The 21,005-nt window shown below is 45.0% G+C and overlaps 4 protein-coding genes across 4 annotated transcripts; 2 read left to right on the top strand and 2 right to left on the bottom strand.

The window, feature by feature from the left end:
• Nucleotides 1–502: 502 nt before the first annotated feature.
• On the top strand, nucleotides 503–5,783 carry AGABI2DRAFT_186330 (hypothetical protein). Its single transcript, XM_006462347.1, has 22 exons — nucleotides 503–603; nucleotides 652–697; nucleotides 761–849; nucleotides 899–928; nucleotides 976–1,040; nucleotides 1,090–1,346; nucleotides 1,396–1,447; nucleotides 1,503–1,867; nucleotides 1,922–2,182; nucleotides 2,240–2,451; nucleotides 2,508–2,805; nucleotides 2,856–2,918; nucleotides 2,975–3,009; nucleotides 3,064–3,210; nucleotides 3,267–3,401; nucleotides 3,455–3,501; nucleotides 3,564–3,583; nucleotides 3,635–3,737; nucleotides 3,789–4,111; nucleotides 4,171–4,621; nucleotides 4,676–5,117; nucleotides 5,139–5,783. The coding sequence occupies exons 1-22, from the start codon at nucleotides 526–528 to the stop codon at nucleotides 5,685–5,687; spliced, it is 4,068 nt and encodes a 1,355-aa protein (XP_006462410.1). The 5' UTR covers nucleotides 503–525; the 3' UTR covers nucleotides 5,688–5,783.
• Nucleotides 5,784–7,545: 1,762 nt separating this feature from the next.
• On the bottom strand, nucleotides 7,546–8,574 carry AGABI2DRAFT_193565 (hypothetical protein). The gene is made up of 2 exons (XM_006462346.1): nucleotides 7,670–8,574; nucleotides 7,546–7,611 (listed from the first exon to the last, which is right to left on the bottom strand). Exon 1 carries the CDS (start codon nucleotides 8,558–8,560, stop codon nucleotides 7,676–7,678), a length of 885 nt encoding a protein of 294 aa, XP_006462409.1. The 5' UTR covers nucleotides 8,561–8,574; the 3' UTR covers nucleotides 7,546–7,611; nucleotides 7,670–7,675.
• Nucleotides 8,575–8,810: 236 nt separating this feature from the next.
• AGABI2DRAFT_119265 (hypothetical protein) lies at nucleotides 8,811–10,808 on the bottom strand (the record flags this gene model as incomplete). Its single annotated transcript, XM_006462345.1, has 4 exons — nucleotides 8,811–9,824; nucleotides 9,881–10,268; nucleotides 10,326–10,491; nucleotides 10,547–10,808. 4 exons carry the CDS (start codon nucleotides 10,806–10,808, stop codon nucleotides 8,811–8,813), a joined length of 1,830 nt encoding a protein of 609 aa, XP_006462408.1.
• An 8,161-nt stretch (nucleotides 10,809–18,969) lies between these two features.
• AGABI2DRAFT_193563 (hypothetical protein) lies at nucleotides 18,970–20,455 on the top strand. The gene is made up of 5 exons (XM_006462344.1): nucleotides 18,970–19,249; nucleotides 19,300–19,357; nucleotides 19,414–19,605; nucleotides 19,659–19,711; nucleotides 19,767–20,455. Exons 1-5 carry the CDS (start codon nucleotides 18,977–18,979, stop codon nucleotides 20,334–20,336), a joined length of 1,146 nt encoding a protein of 381 aa, XP_006462407.1. The 5' UTR covers nucleotides 18,970–18,976; the 3' UTR covers nucleotides 20,337–20,455.
• Nucleotides 20,456–21,005: the final 550 nt, after the last annotated feature.

Below are 21,005 nucleotides of genomic sequence, written 5' to 3'. Positions count from 1 at the left end.
CACGCTCAGACATTTCGGGCCGATAGTGCGGTCGCGGGGCTACCATTCGAGTTTGATGGACGGGAGGCACTGCAGCTGCGATGAGGTTGACACCGGGTGAACATGTTTCGCAGCTCTGCTGGCTCTGCTGGCAGAATGACGACGTTCTATTGTCCCGAAGCCTGGCACCATGCCAGTAATGGTCCACGGTGGGACATACGGGATGGGGCGCTCCGTTAGGATGTGTTATGTATTGCGGCCATTGAGCCACGGTGACTCAAATAGGGTATTTAGGAGAATGTATTATATGATGTATGTTTATGTGGTAGTTCTAATTGTGGGAAGTTTGGATGTAGGGCCAAGAGATAACTCACGCGGGCCGCCTTCCTTGATGATTCTGGTCAGCGCCGGACGCGACTGAACTCAAAGCGCGTTTCTCCGTCTTCTCTCCCATATATCAGCCTTTTGAAGGCACTCCCGCACTCTCCTTCTCCTCCCTTTTCATCTATCTATACCTCTATACCCCCTTCCAGTTTTTAGTCGCCGATGCCGCACACGATGCACCCGCGGCCGTCATCTAGCTCGAACTCAAAGGCCAATGGATCCAAGGCACTGAATGACTATGTCAGTAATCGTGTACAAGGTCGTGGATGTCGCTAAAATGTTATGCAGCAACTCGGCGATTCTCTTGGGAAGGGTGCATTTGGCCAGGTCTACCGTTGCGTATCCATCGTTACATAAAGGCATTCTTGCATATTCAATGATTTGTTTTGGTTTTTAGGTGCCTTAAATTGGGCTACGGGAGAGACGGTCGCGGTGAAAGAGATCCAGCTGAGCAATATACCAAAGGCTGAGCTTGGCGAGATAATGGTGTGGGCTTTGGCATCTGCCTTTATTCGGACCTAATCATGTCTGTCAGTCCGAGATTGACTTGTTGAAGAACCTCAATGTACGGTACCCTTTGCTGCTGGTTGACCCATGTTAAATGCCTTTCAGCACGCAAATATTGTGAAGTATAAGGGGTTCGTCAAGACAAGGGAATATCTCTACATCATATTAGAGTACGTCCAACCTCGCTCTGATTGAAGTTCGTGTTCTGAAGTTAATCAGGTTCTGTGAGAATGGTTCTCTCCATAACATCGTCAAAAAGTTTGGCAAGTTCCCAGAGAATCTCGTAGCTGTGTATATTTCGCAGGTCCTCGAGGGGTTGGTCTATCTCCACGATCAGGGTGTCATACATCGCGACATCAAGGGTGCGAACATATTGACGAATAAAGATGGCACTGTCAAGTTGGCAGATTTTGGTGTTGCAAGCAGTGTGACTGCAGGAGCTGCGAATGCTGCCGTCGTAGGTAGCCCCTACTGGAGTATGTTGTCATATTGTCTTCCTATTTACAAACTCACGAAACATCATAGTGGCTCCTGAGGTCATCGAGCAATCTGGTGCAACTACAGCCTCCGATATATGGTAAAGCAAGGTGTTGAGCTTCCTTGTCACTTTCAACTGACATTCCCTTTTTCAGGAGTGTTGGCTGTCTTGTCATAGAACTGTTAGAAGGACATCCACCATACCATGACCTCGATCCTATGCCCGCGCTCTTTCGCATCGTACAAGACGACTGTCCTCCGATACCGGATGGTGCTTCACCTATCGTGAAGGATTTTCTCTATCACTGCTTCCAAAAGGACAGCAACCTCCGAATATCGGCAAAGAAGCTTTTAAAACATCCTTGGATGGTTTCCGCACGTAAACAGCTATCAGAGGGAAGGAGCAGGGCAGGAAGTACAACGGAACTAAAAGAAGGGTCGGAAGGCGCGAAGAAGCCACACAATTATAATTTTGACGAAGCTTTGGCCAAAGTTCAGGAGTGGAATGAAGCTTTGAAATGTACGTCAGGTACTGTTTCTCAACATTCGAAAATTGTGTTGATCGACCTGATAGCACCCTCGAGGCCCTCGAAGCATCCTGCTCGAAACCCACGACCTGCGTCACCTCTCATGAGACTACAGGATGCCCCGCTGTCAGCTTCTCTGCTAGGTGTTCCAGCAGGACGACCTGGTCCAAGTGCTAAAGCGCCAGCTGCAATAAGTGCTGGCCGATTAGTAGACAAGATCAATCCATTTGTATTACAGGCGAATGAAGAGCAAACCGATAATTGGGACGATGATTTTGAGGAGGGAATTTCATTCAATAAATTGCAAGGTGTGTTTGGTTATGACTTTACTTTCCATTCCACTCACGCTTGTAACATGATATTAGCTCTCGACCGCCCATCAGTCGATGAGGAAAAGGAAGATAAGACTGAAGAGCTGAATGCACAGACTATTCGGCCTACTAAAAGTCCTGGTACACGCCCTGTCGCTTTGACAGCACCTCCAGCTTCAGATATGTCCACTATAGTGGAAGATTACTCCGATATTGCCGCGGAAGAAGACGAAGGGTGGTTAGAGGAGAAAGTGGCCGACTTCAAGGTAAGCCATATACGTGTGCAAAAATTAACTATTTACTCAACGTTCGTCTGCGCTAGCTGAAAAATTCCTTTCGTAAAGGTCTTTTTCATCCAGATGATATTAAAACAGTCGGCCTCTCAGCGCCTGCTGCGCTCAATTCAGCACCTCTTCCGGGTTTGTCAAGAAAGTCGTCGCGTTCAGGTTTCAGTACCATGAATGGCAGCACTCAGCGCTCTAGCGGTTCCGGTGGTGGTTCAATTGGACGTGCTGATGCGAAAAAGATTCAGAGTGGGAATGATCTAGATAAATTTGATAAATATGCGGAAGAAGAAGATGAGGACTATGAAGATGTGTTTGGAAAGCCGAGTGGGACAAGTGAGTGCTGATCGAGTTAGTATGCAAGTCTAGAAAGACTGATTTTGTAGACGTTGAACCACCCTTACAGAGCTTGCGATTGAATACGAGACTCTCAAACAAGTCTTGGGTCTGTGATCATCGATTTCTGGGATTTTCGAGTACTCATATGATTGCTTCTAGTTTGGAGCTGATGATTCGGATGAGGAAGATCCCTTTGCCGAGGTAAGTGGGTCCCATGAAGACGTTGTCGATATATCATCAACTGGCCTTTCCTAGATCGACGAAGGCTTCTCTGAGGACGACCTCGATACTAACCTTCAAAGAGACAAACATGCCCGATTGTGCAATGCAGTCAACCAACTGGTGGATGAGCTCACGCCTTCAGCTCCGGAATTCCAGCTACAAAATGCGTGTAATCAGATGGTGCGTCAATTTCATCGCCATGACGACATCATGAATTGGCTAATAAGTGAATATAGATTGAGATTATGGAAGAGAATCCAGAGATGCAACCTCAACTTGTTTCTTCGCATGGCATGCTCGCCATCTTGGAGGTTCTGGAGGCGAGGCGGCATAGGGATGTCACAGTCAAGTTATTGCAAATCGTGAACATGGTGGGTTACATATTCCCTCGCTTGGGTGAAGTCATACTGATATATCCCACCAGCTTGTGGCAACTGATATTGGTTTCCTGGAAAGCTTCTGCTTGATTGGGTACGTCAACATGTATCTGGAATCTCAGAAACGTTTCTTAAACCCGAGAATGTGGCCCTTAGAGGGATTCCAGTTCTGATGGGTGAGTGTGGGCCTTGTCGCTATTATGTGCAATTCTTAATCAAGAGGATAGAATTCACCTCAAAGAAATACCCCTCGGACTGTCGCTTAGAAGCGTCAAATTTCATCAAACTGCTCTGCAATACGTCGATCCTGACGCTGCAGATGTTCATATCGTGAGTTTACCACCTATGTTGGGAGACTAATCTGACCATGCTTATGTTCAGTTGTCGTGGGCTCAAAGTCCTGGTTGATCTCCTTGACGAGGATTTTACCGAACAAGAAGAACTGGTCGTCCACGCGTTGAATGGTATTAGTAACGTATTTGAACTCCAAAGCCCAACGACGAAGAACGATTTCTGCCGAATGTTTATCCGTGAGGGTCTTTTAGATCCCCTCTCTCTAGCACTGTTGAATGTCATGGCAATTCGTGGAGAATCGACGCTGGAAACGAAAATGAAGATTATACAGACTTTGCTGGTGTTTTGTCAAGTGTCGCAGTCTGATGTACATGTGAGGAATGCTCTTGGGACGAGGCAGGTCATTCGACGTGAGTTGCTTTGACTATTAACCCTAGGGCAAAATTACTAAACTGTTGTGTCGTCATAGGTCTGTTACGTGCATGTGAACTGCTGGAACCAGAATGTCTCGTCTTGATGCTCAAGGCTGTCAAGCACTTATCTATGAACGCTACTCTCCTCGAAGTCCTCCAGAATGCCAACGCCATTGAAATCCTCATCCGCATACTTGAAGAACATTCCTCAGGCCCGCATAGCACTGAAATGTCGAACCATATTTTCCAAACTTGTTACAATCTCTGTCGATTGAATAAGACCCGACAAGAAGAGGCTGCGCAAGCAGGTATTTTGCCTTGTCTCAAACGTGTCATTGAGACGAGGTCGCCATTGAAGCAGTTTGCACTTCCTATACTTTGTGATCTTGCGGCTGCGGGCAAGAGTTGTAGGAATTTGTTGTGGCAACATGACGGATTGAGGATGTATCTCAAGTTGTTGGATGATCCGTATTTCCAGGTCAGTTCTTTGGAGTCTATTCTTTCATGGTAAGTACGTCATCAGCTTCTAAGATGATGATTGAACCTTATGGACTTGTGCAGGCTACAAGACGAGACTGGCAGGATTGAAGACCAGCTATTGAAGCCTGAAGCAATCGAAGCTTTATTAAACTGTTTCGTGCAATGCAAAGCCAATTCCTTCGAAAACCTCCTCGATCCTTTCCTCAAACTGACCCGCATATCCACACCTATCATCCTTGCCATTGCTAAATCCCCAGCATTCTTCAAGCGCGTTATCGACAAATTGGGTCACAACGGCAAGGCCGTCGTTCGACTCAATTTGTTAAAGCTTTTACGTAGCGTGGTTGAAGTTCATCCGAACAGAACATTACTGGTTGACAAGTATGGTTTGTTGGATGTGGTTGAGAAGTTGAGTAAAGGTGATGGTGCGGTACTTGTCAGAGAACTTGCGAGGGACATTGTACCGACTTTGAGGCCTGTGTTGATGAAATCATCGATTGGACCCGGAGGAGCCACTGGTCATGTAGCACCTGCTGCACACAAGTTAAAAGCACGAACTGGGAGCATAGATCGAGCTGGGAGGGATCTTAGGGACCATGGAGGAGATAGATTTGAAAGAGAGAGCTCACCTGGATTGAGGTCCTCTATCTCGTCATCAAATGGAAGCGTGACATCAAGATACAGAATTCGAGAAGATAGTGGTATAGGCATTGGAGGAGTGGAGTTGAGGGAACGGGAACGGGAGGGTCGAGAGGGTCATAAAGAGAAAGTACTTGTGAAGAAGATGCGGAGAACAGCTTCGGAAGCTAGTGTGGCACCGTTAAGGAATGGAACTAATGGGACGAGACGCATGATCGTCCCGGCGTCGAGCGATAATGCGAACCGGAGTGGGAGAGAGAGGAGGCTGGTGTCGTCTGGTAGGGGACTGGGGTCGAGCTTAGAAAGGAGCACGAATAGTCTTTCTTCCTCAACGTCGTGTAGAGGTCCTGCGCCCGCACCCGGATCGTCGCAGTATAGATCGCGACTCACTACACAGAAACTGGACGATGTGGCTGCGTGGTTAGATGGGAATTCAGGGCCGGAGACTGATTAGACTGTATGAGATTATCCCGGTGGCATCGACGTATGGGTACTGTAAGATATAATTTTTCATGTGGAATATTATCTGCGCAAAATAATAATCTGTTTTCCTAGCAAAAATATCCATGTCAGTCGTGGATAATACGCGCGAAGATAACGCGGATGTTTGAGAGCGTCCAAAGTAAGGTTTGGTCTTAAACAAGAGAGATGAGAATCAACGAACTTTGGAATTAAGGAAGGTTGTCCTATGCGAGATCTCATCCTAACCCTCATGATTGTTCTCAAAGAGGTGGAGGGAAGCTGAGCGAAGAGCAAAAGGAGGCCATAAACATTCAAATGAAGACTCATGTAAAACTTCTTAATTCATGGGTGAGAAATGGAGATCGTATCAAGGAATTAAAACCGTATATGTAGTACATAGGATTTTGAAGAGGAATAATTGAATGAGGAACCGGAGTTAGTGCAAGTTTCGGAGAGGGTTTTATGCAGGTTTCATGACATGTGGCTGAGTAAAATACTGTCTGACACCCTCGGTGATCAGTGATAAAATAGTGGCGACAATAAAGGGAATGGAGAAAGATTCTTGTTGAGAATGAGGAATAGTTTGAAACTTGCGATGACGGCGACGAGTATGAGAGTTTCAAAAGTCCAGGAGAGGAATGTTGATGGCGTTCGAGATGTGAGCGTCGCTTGTTGTAATTTTTAGATAGGTAGGGTAGGGTAAACGTAAGATGGCTACCCTAATCGGCCTAATAACCATTCCCCTCGAAACGACATAACAGATATTATGCCACCAACTAGGGTACATATACAACTTCCCTCAGCGATTAGATCTGGAATGTGCCCTTTTGATTTAAGGAAGTCTGATAGGAAAGCTACCGGGAAAGTGTCAGACTCGACAGCGGATACCGGGGCCACCCATCCAGGGTTCGAGGGAGATAAATTTCAGCAGGATCCTGCCCGACTGAAGCCCGCCTCAGTTTTATTCGCTCCCTCGGACCTGTTCAGATAAGGTTTCCAAGTCGTAACAAATTAGCAGCAGCTTCAGTGGCGATGAGTTTCACTACGAAAAGTGTTGGTGACGTATGCTGCGTTAAACAAGGAGTTGAGAAATCCGGAAATGCGTGAATTCTGGAAAGGGGTTGGTGAAGGGGTGATAGAATAGAATTGGGAATGCAGGTAGGGTCCATGCACTAGGCGATGCCGCGCGCAAGAAAGTACTGTGACCACGAGTTGAGTATCATTGAGATCAGGATAGAGAGAGAGAGAGAATGACCCATGAAATCAATTTTATTGTTCAAGGATCCTTGATGCAATTGTAGAGATTTTGCCTCAAGTCTATGACCGGATCGATATGTGAAACCTTTGTTGCATTCACTTCATCTTTCAGACGTTTAGGGCTATCCTCGGCGACCTTGATCAGAGTAAACGAGACTTATGATACCAGTTAAAATATATGACTACGCACCGATTTTGTCGAAATAACTGTTTTTAAGTCCATTGGAAAGCGATATGAGAGCAAATCCAGAGAGTAAAACGTGCCCGTGTTTTGAATACTTGGATCTTGTGTCGGTGCCTGTTTTGCGGTCGAGTTAACCTGTATCTTGGCAGCATAGTCCACTACATTAATTAAAATCCTCGTTCAACAATCCATGGTGAACGGGAACAAGATGTCGAGTAAAGGTAGAGGATGTGGGTCTCGTCGCAATGGAGAAACCTATGAACTCGAGACTACGAGCGCGGATCCAACTCCGGCGACACTAGAGGATATCCTCGCGTCGTTTGAACTTAGCGAAATAGCTAAATCTCCCTTGACTTGAGACTATTCACAAAAAAATTGCAAACGCCTAGGCCTTTGAGCATCGATACCTGGTATTCTTAAAATCTAGGTGAATTAGATTCGGTATGACTCCGATATAAATATACAAGAACTGATTCTATATGTTTACATTGAGAACGCGAGAAGAAACAAAAAAAAAAGGAAAAGGCACTCACACTATACTATCGACGAACGAAAGGAATCTGGAATCCAGACACAAGTGCCCGAGCACGATTCTCCGCACCCAACCCAGATGCATTCGTCACAAAGTGAATATGCATGCCATACATTTTAGGATAAGCATCCTGGTTGACTTCTATCTGAGGAAAAAAGCCCATAGCTTGAGGTGGTAAACCAAAAGTGACAACACCAGACACAGCACTCGGTGAATTCACACTCGAGGATTGAGGTGGTAAAACGACACCATTGAACTCGCGTAAACGTGGTAACACGAATTCGACAAGGGATCCGATGAAATCGTACATGCTCTGGCCTTTGAGTTCGACTTTGACACCGACAGGAACGCCTGGCCTAATCCAACCACCAACCGCCTTTTTTCCTCGCACAATTTGAACGCCTTCTACGGCATGCTGACCACCGGCTTTATTGTTTTCGCCAGTCAATGCCCGTAATGCCATCAATGGACCCAACAAATTGCTCTTGTTCTGAAGCGCCTCCTTCACCATCGAATGAATAACCACCTTCTCCAACCTAACCACATTACTTGCAGTCGTCGGTGGCGCAGGCTTTTTGCCAATTTGGGAACCACCAACAGGCGGGTTGTGTCGATTTTTGGTGTATGGATCCTCTGGGTCGAATTTGCGACGAATTTGACGCGTAGAACTACGAGGGAGATGTTCATGATGATATGTCATGTACATGAGGTCGTCCTGGAGAGTGTTGTAGTAGTGGTCTTGGAAACGACATGGCGCGAATTCACGAGTGACGATGGGAACGGGTGGACGTGGAAGACCTGTTCTTCTGTCCTTGCGTAGGTGACCACGAATGGCCGGTGCACGACCAAAGCGAGCTGGACGAGGAGTAACCTTGCTCAACGCTGCCGACATCGAGCTAGACGCACTGGATGGACTCGGAAAACAGAAAAAGTCAAATGTGTTTGTTTCCAAAGCAGATGCCAAATAACGCGCACGTAATGCTATTAATAACTAGTTAGATGCGCCTTTTTTGGTGATCTCACACTCTCGTAGCACGATTTCACAATTGTTCGCTGAGCTTACTTACAATACAACAAATTCATACTATACTATAGGGACATACATCTTGTACAAACGAAAAATCCACTCAGGTATCAATTAACTATGCATTCGCCTTATGACCCACTTCACGCCAAAATTCTTCCCACTGCGGAGCGCGTTCATTCCTCGCATTTTGCATGGCTCGAGGATTATCCTCTCCCTCATCCTCTTCATCACTTTCCACTCCCACGCCATTCACCCCTCGTTTCCTCAACGCATTGGAAGACACCGATGAAGTATGCTGCGTCGTGATATCACTTTCGCCCACCGGAGGTATCTGTGGAGAAGACAAAGAAGAAGGCCCGAAAGCATTCCTTTGAGCAATGGCAATTCGATCAAAAGCTTTGATGAGGGAAGGTGTGGCAGGTACAGGAATCGCACTTGGCGTATCTGAACTAGGTGCATGCCGTTTCATGAATGCCGGACTCCATCTTTCTTGATCGTTCAAATTGGCTGGTGCTCGGTGACTGATACTGGTCATATCTTCTTCTTCATGATCTGAATAATCCGGAATTGAATCCACGTTTCCACCTTTCAATCTCTTAAGCTCAGCCAACTCGGAGTCATAATCGATCACGACTGGTTTTGACAGATCTTGTTGATTGATAGAGGTTATGTTAGGTATGGACTTCTTCTGTAACGCTCTCGGTGGTTCATCCACTAATGTAGGAGTTGACGTTGACGTATAAGTTAGAGGAGAGAATGGTGACGAAGAGCCTTTCGAGTCATCATCAGATTCTTCCCCCGACGAACTCAGTTCCTCAAGTGTACCGAACTTGACAGGTTTGCGTTTACGTGAAATTGGATATGCACGACGGGAATGAGATTTGGCGAGTATCTTCTTGGGGAAGCCGCCCGGTGTTAGAATTGAATGTGAAGATGAAGAAGGATCATCGAAGGAAGGTAGCTGAGGAATGGCTTTGTTATCCGAGTCTGAAGGGAAGATAACAGGATCGCGTTTCTCGCTCCTAGGAAAGAAACGATCCCAAAAGGATTTGGGAGGTTCGAAGACACCCGCTCTGTCAGCTGCATTGGGGAGATTGGCCATATAATCGGAAAGATAGTTATCCCATTTCTGTGGTGATACACATCAGTCAACGAGAACAAGAAGACGACTATAATACTCTTCACCTCATCAGGACACTCGCCGAGCCATCGCCGTAATGCCCAATCCACAACAACCCCAAGGGCAAGTAATATACAGAAAGCAGCACTGAGACCTTTCTCTTTCCCAGTCCCCCAGTCAATACCGTTAGGAAGCCAAAAACGTTCCCAAACGTTAGCCCAGGCTTCGATTTTGGGATTCGAGAGGAGAGCTATGGATAAGACGATACCAAATGCTCCGTTGGACGATGTACAGAAACGGAGTGTGGGCTGGAGAAGCCAAGAATGGAATTTCGGGACGAAATAGAAGAAGAGGGAAAGAAGTGTCAATAGAGGTGCGGCGATTGCTGTTAGTATCACCCTTGATAGTAGCGTTGGGTGAATAATGACGCTAATTGCAAGAGAAAGCAGAGCACTGGGGCAGACTATTAGTTAGCGATGATGAAATTGTCCGACGCCGCATATTGCTCACCCTCCAGAAAACCCAGCCATAGTCAGAGCGGCATAGCGATAACGACCGGCAAGTAGAGTGGTAAAGATACAGGAAATGAGCCAGATTGCCAAGAATGACTTTGGCGAGAGAGGAGCGGACGAGGATTTCGAGGGAATGAGGAGGGAGAAGAAGGTGGCTAGGTGCACTAGATCAACAGTCAGTATTCAATGGAAGTGACCCGGCGGTTGCATAGTACTTACGGCCTGTAGTGAAACCACAAGCCAGACCACCGATGCCGCCTTCCCAATACCACACAAATTTATGTTTCTTGCTCTTCTCAAAAGCACCAGGCAAGGCGGCATATTCGGCGCTTGGGGGAAATGAACGTGATCGATCGAGCATCAGGAAAGTTCCGGCAAATGCGAGGATAAGAGACAGGCATAGCAAAGGCAGAGAATAAGCAAGAGTATATGGAGTTGAAGGCAGGAGATGAGTTAGAGTTTGGCTGGAATTGCTTGACATTACAGAAATGGTCGTGAGTCGTTACAAGTGTCGTTAAGTCGTGAGCGGTCGTTACTGACAGAGAGTGGTGATAGATAAAAGAAGTTAAAGATTGGACAGGTATCACTAAAGAGAGGGTATCGTTCTCGTCGCAGAGAGTGCCGGAGGCTCGAAGATCGTTACCGATGCTCGTCTTGGGGCCGAGTCCAGGAAAGTAGTATTTGTCACCATCGTTCACAGTAAATAAGTGGCGCCAATATCCAAAACTAGGTCGGTAGCTCACACACTATTGACCCATAGCTGGACTACTGCTTTGCCATGTCCTGAAGGCTGTCGAGTCACGTTCAACATCGCCTATCAGACGTTCACTGTTTGGATAGCGCCACATACCTATCTTCTTTGGCTTGTGGACGAATGGACACGAAATGGACACGCAACATATCTGTTTGATAAACTCTCGACGAAATATCACCATCCTCTATATTTCCGACAACTTTTTCACATTAGGAAAACAATATTAAACTCGCAGCTCTTGAATGTCATCAGCAGCTGGTGGAAAGGACGCGGAGGAAAGATACAGACTGTCATGTCTGCTTCCTAGAATCCTATTGCTCAATTACGATTTTTGAAATCGCGATCCCTTGCATTCCAGGTGTCCTTGGAATTCAGGCGTTCACCTCCCTAGCGCGACAGTATCACTGTTGTCGAAGGCCGTCATACTCATCACCTCTCCACCGATTGATCCTGTCAAATTGACGTCATCGTATTTCGAAGACAGCGACTGGACCGCCCTCCTGGTGACATTCGACTCCTTCAACAAGCGTACCTCTCGGAACTCTCGTACTCATCGCTATCATTGTACGTTTTAAATTACTCCTCATGTTGATAAATTCTTTCTGCTTTTCGTGTGGTCATTGTGTATCACTGATTACCGGGGCATCAGACGTATTTTTTACCTCACATATCATAAAACCTCTCTAACAGTTCACTAACTCGGGGGCAGCCGTCGAGTGCTATTTGGTAAATAGTGCGTACATAATTTCCTATCACATGGGATACACCATATGGTAACTCCGGGATACATAATACATTACTGGTACCATTATTAGATTCCCCAGTTCTACGAAACCAATACTCTTATATAATTAGAATTCTTTGCAATAAAACCAGTTGTGTGAAACCAAAACTTATAGTAAGGGAATTGGTAGTTTCATAGAACCAGTTTCAAGAATGTACTAGTATATTTATAGTTTTGCTAGGTGAAGAAAGCTGGTTCTGTGAAACCGCTGCACTCAAATAGATGAAAATCCAGTTCCACGGAACTGGTGTTGGTATATGCCATCAAACCACCAGTTCTGTGAAACCGGACTTTGAATGGGAAGGCCGGTTACTGTGCAACCGGTTCCATAGAACTGCGTACATAAAAATATAATAGAGTTAGTTCTATAAAACCAGTTCTCAAAAATTCAGCAGTGTAGTTCCGTAAAACCAGTTCTCAAAATTTCAGCTGTGTTAGTTCTATAAAACCGGTTCTGCAAAAACATTGTAGGATGTGGTTCCAGAGAACCAAACTCCGGAGTAAATGATAATCATGATAAGATTAGTATGGTATATAATCAAATCAATCTGATAAATGATTAGATTGAAACACAGATACTGGGGTGTATTCTGGGACTTATCTCAATATAATACATATACTATATACCTTATATATACATGCAAGCAGGCCTACAATGGCTTAGAGATAGGAGAAAACAAGAATATATGAATCAATTAATAAATAATCGCATTTTCTCCTGGTAATTGGCATTTTTTGAGAGGTATACTGAGGCGCGTGTGGCGCGTAGGGAGCGCTTCGAAGCGCATTTATAATGGCTTCAGAATAAAAAAAGAATCGTGTCAAACGGACAGGAACTGAGGGAGGAATTGTCTATTCTTTTGTATATTCTCTAGTGATGAGTGAAAATATTCCCTTAATTTCGTATTTTGGCAGCCTAAAGCCCTTAACCTCGAAACAAAGTCTATATAGGCTTATAGATATAGAAAGGGGGCATCTAAATCAAAAAGAATCTCATAAATCTATAGGAAAACGAAATAATTATAACAAAAGGAACGTGGAGGAGGTCAATGATGTTGGATACATTAGATGAAATAAACAACAACGTTGATGCACTGGGGGTTCCTTTTATTCTACCTTCCTTTTTTTCCTATCGATTTGCGAGATTCCTTTTGAAATAGATGCCCCCTTGTCATAGCTACAAGCCTATATAAATTTTGTTTCGAGTTTAAGGGCTTTAGGCTGCCAAAATACGAAATTAAGGGAATATTTTCACTCATCACTAGAGAATATACAAAAGAATAGACAATTCCTCCCTCAGTTCCTGTCCGTTTGACACGATTCTTTTTTTATTCTGAAGCCATTATAAATGCGCTTCGAAGCGCTCCCTACGCGCCACACGCGCCTCAGTATACCTCTCAAAAAATGCCAATTACCAGGAGAAAATGCGATTATTTATTAATTGATTCATATATTCTTGTTTTCTCCTATCTCTAAGCCATTGTAGGCCTGCTTGCATGTATATATAAGGTATATAGTATATGTATTATATTGAGATAAGTCCCAGAATACACCCCAGTATCTGTGTTTCAATCTAATCATTTATCAGATTGATTTGATTATATACCATATCTTATCATGAATATCAATGATTATGTTACTGGTTTTCGGGCACCCACGGTTCTGAAAAACCAAATTTTTGGCTACAATATATTTCTGGTTTCATAAAACCAGAATTTCGGCTACAAAATATTCCCGGTTCTGTAAAACCAAAGTATAAGCTAATCATGATGTTGGTTTTGTAGAACCAGTTTCATTTTGTTTATGGTTCTGTAAAACTAAATCTGTGACTAAAGCGCAAAGCTGGTTTCATAGAACCAGTTTTGTCTATAAATCTACTTTTACACAGACCCGGTTCAAGAGAACCAGTTTCATTGAATCATGACATGTATTGTTTAAACTGGTACTGATGAACCAGAAATACCAATATTTTATTGGCATCCCCTGTTACCCCTTTTGTAAATGCATTATATTATAATATATACCTCGTACTAGCTAGATAGTACTCGGTGGCTGTCCCAGGGAGGTAGGCACACTCGGGCTGACTAAGAAATCATAAAATATATGATAGTACTACTAGTAATACACTAGTACTTCTATATATAGTAGTCGGATACCACGGTTGTATCCCGGAGTTACCATATATTGTATCCCTTGTGATAGGAGTTTATGTACGCACTATTTACCAAATATGACTCAACGGCTATCCGCTAACTCGGGTTCTTCAACTAAATATTCTTCAAAATACTATCGCTATACAGTTTTATACATCAACCCAGTCGATCTCCATTTCTCGCTTATGGATCAGGAAGTTTACATGGGTCTTGTCTACATTTTAAGATTTCCTCGTAGCTTCTTCGTTTCTCCCTCGGTCGAACTGCGTCAACTCTTCAGCGCTTGGACATTTTGCTTTCCCCTTTATCGGTTAAAGCACAGCGGGATTCTGAGACCACTGCGCCCGTCCGTGATTTAATTCTGGAACCTGAGCCTCCTCGGGAAAAAGAAGATCTAGGACACCCATGCAACGTGGAATCTTCCAACTCCACTTCTACTTTTAATCCAAACTCGCAATAATCACACTTGGCAGAGCCTTCTTACTTTGTATCCAATACTAAATCTTGTGATATTTTATGTGTTGTCATGGAATGGAGTTCACTACATACCTTATTGATCCGTGGTTATATGAAGCGTCAAATAGATGAGTAGAAGCTCGACGGTACCTGATTTTGAATGAATAGGCTACCGAGACGGTATGTATCTAGATAGATACACGATAGAGATAGAAGTCATTTGCTTTTTCCATTAGGAATTTAGAGGCGATGAAGACTTCTAGTTCTGCCAGGTGGCGCACGATCATCACATCTTGATCACATCTCCATGTGTGATAAAAGACGCACTTTCAATAGGACTTGTGCCATCGTAATTTTCTGGGAGTTGGAGTTGAATGAAATGTGAGAGTGACTGCGAAGAGTTGGTCTACAAATTTTAGTGTAAGCATCTTTATCACTGGAAGAATTGAATTCTCTAGGTTCAAAAGTATATTACAGTTTCTCAGTATCAACAGAAGAAAACTTATCGCCCGTGTTGCGAACCTCAGACGAAATTTATAGGATTCGAAGAGGAAGGACTTGATTTGTAGGGACTTGTGAATGGCCCATGGTGAAGAAATTTTTGGTGCCACAGTTCTCTTGCGGGCTTACTTCGGAGTCTTTGGCTCATATCGCTCACACCACAGGTGGTTCTGATGCTTCGTCTTGGCATAGATCTTGCACTTCTCGCTCCTTCGAATAATCGACCCATCAGTTGGTATTCTAGCGTTAATCCAGTGGCGCAGTGGGTCCACCATTTCCCCTTTATCTTTGGAGCCAACTGCTTCGGCGTTTTCGGATTCAAAGACTTCATATGATATAAAATGTCTAATTGCATATCAGCGAGATTGGCCACAACATATTCCCATGACTTAAAATGTCTAATTGCCTATCAGTAGGATTGGCTACCTGAGCTAAATTGATGGCCTCTGAAACTCGTTAATTACAAGTATGTGACCGTCGACGGGATTGACAATGAAATAATTTAAAGGCGGTTTTATAAAGTTGATTAGAGGATCAAGGACCACGACTTCTCGAGATATATTACTAGTATTCAGAAACGATTTTCACGCTCGCGGCCCGTTGCATCAGGGCATCAATGAACGCATAGATTCCTCAGGGTATCCAAAGTGGGAAGCTCGTATCACTGATCGGATCAACTGCCGAAGCTCGCGTGGGAGGCGTGGAGTCCTTGCTTAATTCCGGGGGGGGTCTACAAAAGATGGCAAGATGTGTGTGGAGACAGGAAGTCCGTGTCCGCCGAGAAAATTTCCGAGGAATCTTTTCGACGGACAGACTCACCTTATAAGTTCCTTTGACAGGAATTTTGGGGATTGCGCGGCTAGGCAGATGGCACCTTGATATGACCAGTGTAGGAGAACAGGTTATTTGAGAATGATATGTAAACCCGGAGAGAACTGTGGCGTGTGAGTTTTAATATGGACAATTGAAGTATAGGGTTGATCAGACCGGGGTCGGCCAGACGTCGACAGGCTTTTAAGCGATAAGCTAGTTAAGCTAGAGCGCGAGTAAAGATATGAAGCAGATGGAGGAAATTGTCGAAATTATGTAGTGGGAGCGAGAGTGGTAACAACACAGAGAGCTTCCGGTGGATAATTCGACAGGTATGAGCTGTTTGTTTCAGAGTCTACCTCTGGTAGATATAACCAGACTTCTTCATACACTGAGAGCTAAGAGGAGATAAGATTATGGACAGAAACGACACCAAAAGGGGAAGTGAGGGCCCGCGTTACATGCTCTCGACTCGCGGGGGGTCGGTAATGTATATTCTGATGCCCGACTTGGAGGCTGAGAGGAAAAGAGAAATACCATTTGTATGCATACAGAAAGGAATTATTGGATTGATTCGTAGTTTGGATTCTGGGTGGGTTAACGTCTGCTTGACGTCTGCTCGACGTGTGATCAATACCTTCTCACATCTGCTTGATGTCTGTTCGAAGTCTATCGAACATCTGATTAGCATCATATTGCCGAGTGACTCCCTTTTCTGGTCACGGTAGCTTTGTGGGAAGTCGTCCAAGAGAATGGAAAAGTTGCAGCCGTGCAAAGGTTGAACAACGGTTACACGACTTCCAACCTTATTACTTATCAGGATTGTCCAATGGCGCACCACTGCAGCAAAAGACAAATTCAGAGAAGACTGCCAGGAATACAGCCGAACTAAAGAAACTTTACCCCTCCCACTCTCTGAGATCTCAGCCATCGGCGGTCTTCACCACGGAAACTATCAACCAGCATCTCGATAAGAAAATGCCTCAGATACCTGGGACCGGTAAATAAAATAGATCGATTGGATTTGTTGGAAAATAAGGTGCGTGGATATGGGGGGACGGAAAAACATCGTGGGCAGTGGCGTCGGCGGTGGCTTTGGCCAGGTGACAGGTTCACAGCCACACAAAATAAAAATAGCTTTGATTCTGATGGGGAGTCGGCCGTTGTTTAACAAAATTCTTCGCCTGCGCACCTCACCCCTGTTCAAGTACTCTGCAGTACGTTGTATTGACGTAGATTACATTTCTCGAATCAAACCCAGCTGTAATGCTATGAGATTATAGGCGGAATTCGTTGTGCCCAATGTCTACGAAGTGGTCAATCAGTGACGTATGAAATCATCATATCTCATCGACATCACCGGCGGGGGTACTAGTGTACCCTTGTGTCATAGGTATCCATCCGTATCTTTCGGCGACCCGTACTTTTGCCGCAGGGTGAGGTAGCTGTCGGTTCGTGTTGAGGGTAGCCCCTGTCATATCTGATGGTTATCCCTTGCACATGCTGCTGCAGACTTGAGAACATGAACTTGGTGGCTTGTCGGTGATAGTTACCTGCTTTGATGCATCCTCCGAGCCTGCAGGATCAATTTATACCCATGTATCGTGATGATTACCGGGACGTACACAGTGCTGACCGCGCTCGCAAGCACAGGGTGCCGTCGGCGGAAGAGTAATAAATATCGATGTAGTCCGTAATGAAAAGCAATCTTTCAGTTGAATATTGCGACCGGGAACGGGGTGGTTAAACCGGACTCGATGGTACGACCATAACAACGACTAGACTTAAAAAGAATCACTAGCAATGGGCGTGGAAGGATTTTTCATTATTATAGCCTTAGATAGAAATCGCGGACGTAGTCTATATTCGGACGATTCCATCATTGTTAGGTGGGCTTACCGTATGCAACATCGCCGCCACAATCGTGCCACAATCACTTGGCTTGTTTAAAATAAATCGCGCGAGTGCAGAATGGTGGATGAAAAATTCACTCTCGACTCGGGTCTTGTCTTGCTCTAGGCGGGTGACGTGCATCGGACAAGCCCATACCGGCAAGGGTGATACTACAACATCTTGCTCCAAGCAAGTAACCATGCCTTTGAAGCCGCTGGCAGCAAGATTAACTATTAAATCTAAAATTTTGTTGTTGAAATTTGATTTTATCAGGCTAAGGCTAGGGCAATAAATGTAAAACTCCTTCCATACCGTATGGTACTTAGTGATTGTGTCTTTTAAATTTAAAATCACTGCTGTAATAGTGCCACTGAGGCCGGTGAAGCCACCTCCATTCCCTGTCACAAAGGCAGATGATTGTCATTTGTCACATTCCATCGGAATACCTTCTAAAGACATATTGTGGGATCAATGTGCCATAGGATATTTTTACAATTGCCTTTTTTTCTGAAAATTTACGAGGTTCCTTTATTAGTCAAGAGTCATTTAGTGTTTTGGACATTTTCCGGCGTTTCCACGGGGAGGCCCGAATAGATCGTAAAGGCCGAAAACAGGGGGAGGCGAGCCCTCTTCCGACATAGTAAAGCAGGACGTCCTTCGATGTCATTAATGTTCAGAGCAAAAGACCTACGCATATCAATAGCTACACAGCATGAGCAACCATTGAAAGTAATAGACTCTGAAGTCGCTCTCGCTATCTATGAGACGGAGACCCCCAGACCTCTCGACCAGACTTGGCTTCAATTTGCCACCGAGGCCCGAGGAATGACCGATCCAGATTAATCAACAATTCTGGTCCATACTACCCACACTCTATGTAAGTATGCGTGGATTCATCATTTCTCATGTCCGGACGAAAAGTCTAATCTTTGAACCACGAACTGTCCAGATTGGTATGCTAATCTTGGAAATGCTGCCAAGGAACTATTTTGATCTGATCCTGATATCCCTTTTGGGCCGCTTTTGAGCCTTTATTCCTTATAAGGGCTTGTTATGTCCGGATTTGTACACGAGCCCCACCTGCATCACAAAACGAGATCAGATTGAGTTCTCCAGGGAATTCGGCTATATCGTGTTCTGGATCTGTACACCGGTTCATCGAGTGTCCTACCTCGACCTTGATTTTGACATGCGAATCTGCTTGAAGTTGAAAGGCTCATTTTTAGCTGGGCACACCTACGCGCAATTCGTATAAAGAGGCCTGCAAGAAACAGGACATACCAGCAGCAATCTTCACAATGGCTCGCTTCGCATCCTTTGTAGTTCTTGCTATTTCTCTGGCCTCTTCGGTTGCCGCTGTACCAGCTCATATTCCGCTGGCTGGTATGCCAGTCGCTAAACGCGACGCACTCATCGAGACTCTGCGAGCCGTAAAGCCAGAGGCTCCCCCTCCCCCCTTGGCCTTCAACGGGACTAAACTCGTCAATGATGCCGCCCATCCTTGGAAGCCGCTCAGGAGAGGCGACCAGCGAGGACCTTGTCCCGGTTTGAACACACTCGCTTCTCATGGTGTAAGTCACCTTAAATATACATATGGTCCTGATCTTAACGTCTTCCACAGTATCTTCCTCGTAATGGTATTATTACACCGGCTCAACTCCTCAATGCTGTCCAAGAAGGTGAGGAAGATTGTTCTGCGGTTTATCATTTGCCTCACCTCAACACCTTATTACAGGATACAATGCGGAGACTATCCTCGCAAGAAGATTTACCTATGCTGCCATCCTTGCCGATGGAAACCTTGTCACCAATCTGCTCAGCATTGGCCAAAAGTCGCCATTGACTGGTCCCGATCCGGATGCACCAGCAACCATTGGTGGCTTGGTTAACCATGGACCATTCGAAGGCGACGCCAGCATGACCCGAAGTATGTTCTCGTGAAATGAATACTTCAACTGGAAAGCTAATGCCAATGTTCAGATGACGCATTCTTCGGTGACAATTTCAGCTTCAACGAGACTCTTTGGGAGGAGGTAAAGTCTTTAACCAAAGCTGTAAAAGAATATCAATGACTTACTGCGCCCATAGCTCGTCGATACTGCCAATAAATTTGGAGCCGGAAAGTACAACTACACCGTCGCTGGTGAACTCAGATACAGGCGTATTCAAGATTCCATCGCGAACAACCCTACATTCGAATTCAGGAACAACCGCTACTTCGCTGCATACACCGAAACTCTCCTCACAGCCAACTTGTTCTTGGATGGACGCTCTACGGATGGTCAATTAGATCTAAAGGATGCACGCAGCTTCTTCGAAGACATGCGCATGCCTGATGACTTCCACCGAGCACCCAGGCCATTGGCTGCCGAGGGAACGGATTATATCGTTAACCTTCACCCATTCTCTCCGGGTTATAACAAAGACGGAGTCAACAGCTTCACATTGGACCCAGAATCTGCCAGCTGGACCAATGACCCCATGGGCTGCAAGCTCTACAAGTGGTATGTTGAGCAGGTTGTCGTTCCCGCGTATCCCGAGCCAAAGGGAGTCTTGAAGAGGAACTTGAACCTCAACTTGCAATATTACTACGATACTTTCGCTGGATGCGAGCAGCTCTTCCCTTACGGAAAGCCGGAGAAAGATGATGACAACTAGACTAAATGCTTTAGATTACAGGCCTCAGGTACTATACAGCCACATGTACATAAGTGATTGATGATCGAGATTGTTTAACTCGTTCCGCAATGTTTTCAATATTTTGCAGATTTCAGCGTCCATTCAGTGTGAGAATTTGGAATATAAACTTCAAGGCAACTTCAATACCGCTTCGCCTCCAAGCCATTCATCCGATATACCGGAAGTAATACAGTCTGCCTTCTATTCTCCGTATTTTTATTTCGAATGAGATGATGTGACCTTTCGTCGGAGGCTTTATTCTATATACTATCTACGCTTAGCTCCTGTCGAGTCAATTCTAAGTTCTTACGCTTATGTGAAATGATGCTCGCTCTTTTTAGCCTGAGTCCTGCTTCTTCGAAAAAGATGAACAGCCTGCACTGCTTTTTACCTGATCTCAAGTTCTCATAATCCAGCGATGAAGTTTCCGTGAAAGTGCATGCGAGGAAATCGAGAGTTGACTGTTATATGCTGAGAAGATTTGCTCGTCGGGCGGATGATGTTTTTTTTTTCATATGACTCGTTCCAAGTAGACAAACACCTGAAGCTTGAGCCTCGGCGTCTTAAGAAGTTTAAAATGGCAGTGATCGAAGTCGCTGATGAAACCAACTTCAAGCGACGCACCGCTTACTATCCGGTGAGTCACCT

The sequence above is a fragment of the Agaricus bisporus genome (genome assembly GCF_000300575.1).
Source record: "Agaricus bisporus var. bisporus H97 unplaced genomic scaffold AGABI2scaffold_7, whole genome shotgun sequence".
NCBI lineage: Eukaryota > Fungi > Basidiomycota > Agaricomycetes > Agaricales > Agaricaceae > Agaricus > Agaricus bisporus.
The sequence above is the reverse complement of the archived record's forward strand: the minus strand, read 5'-3'. Positions and strand labels throughout refer to the sequence as shown.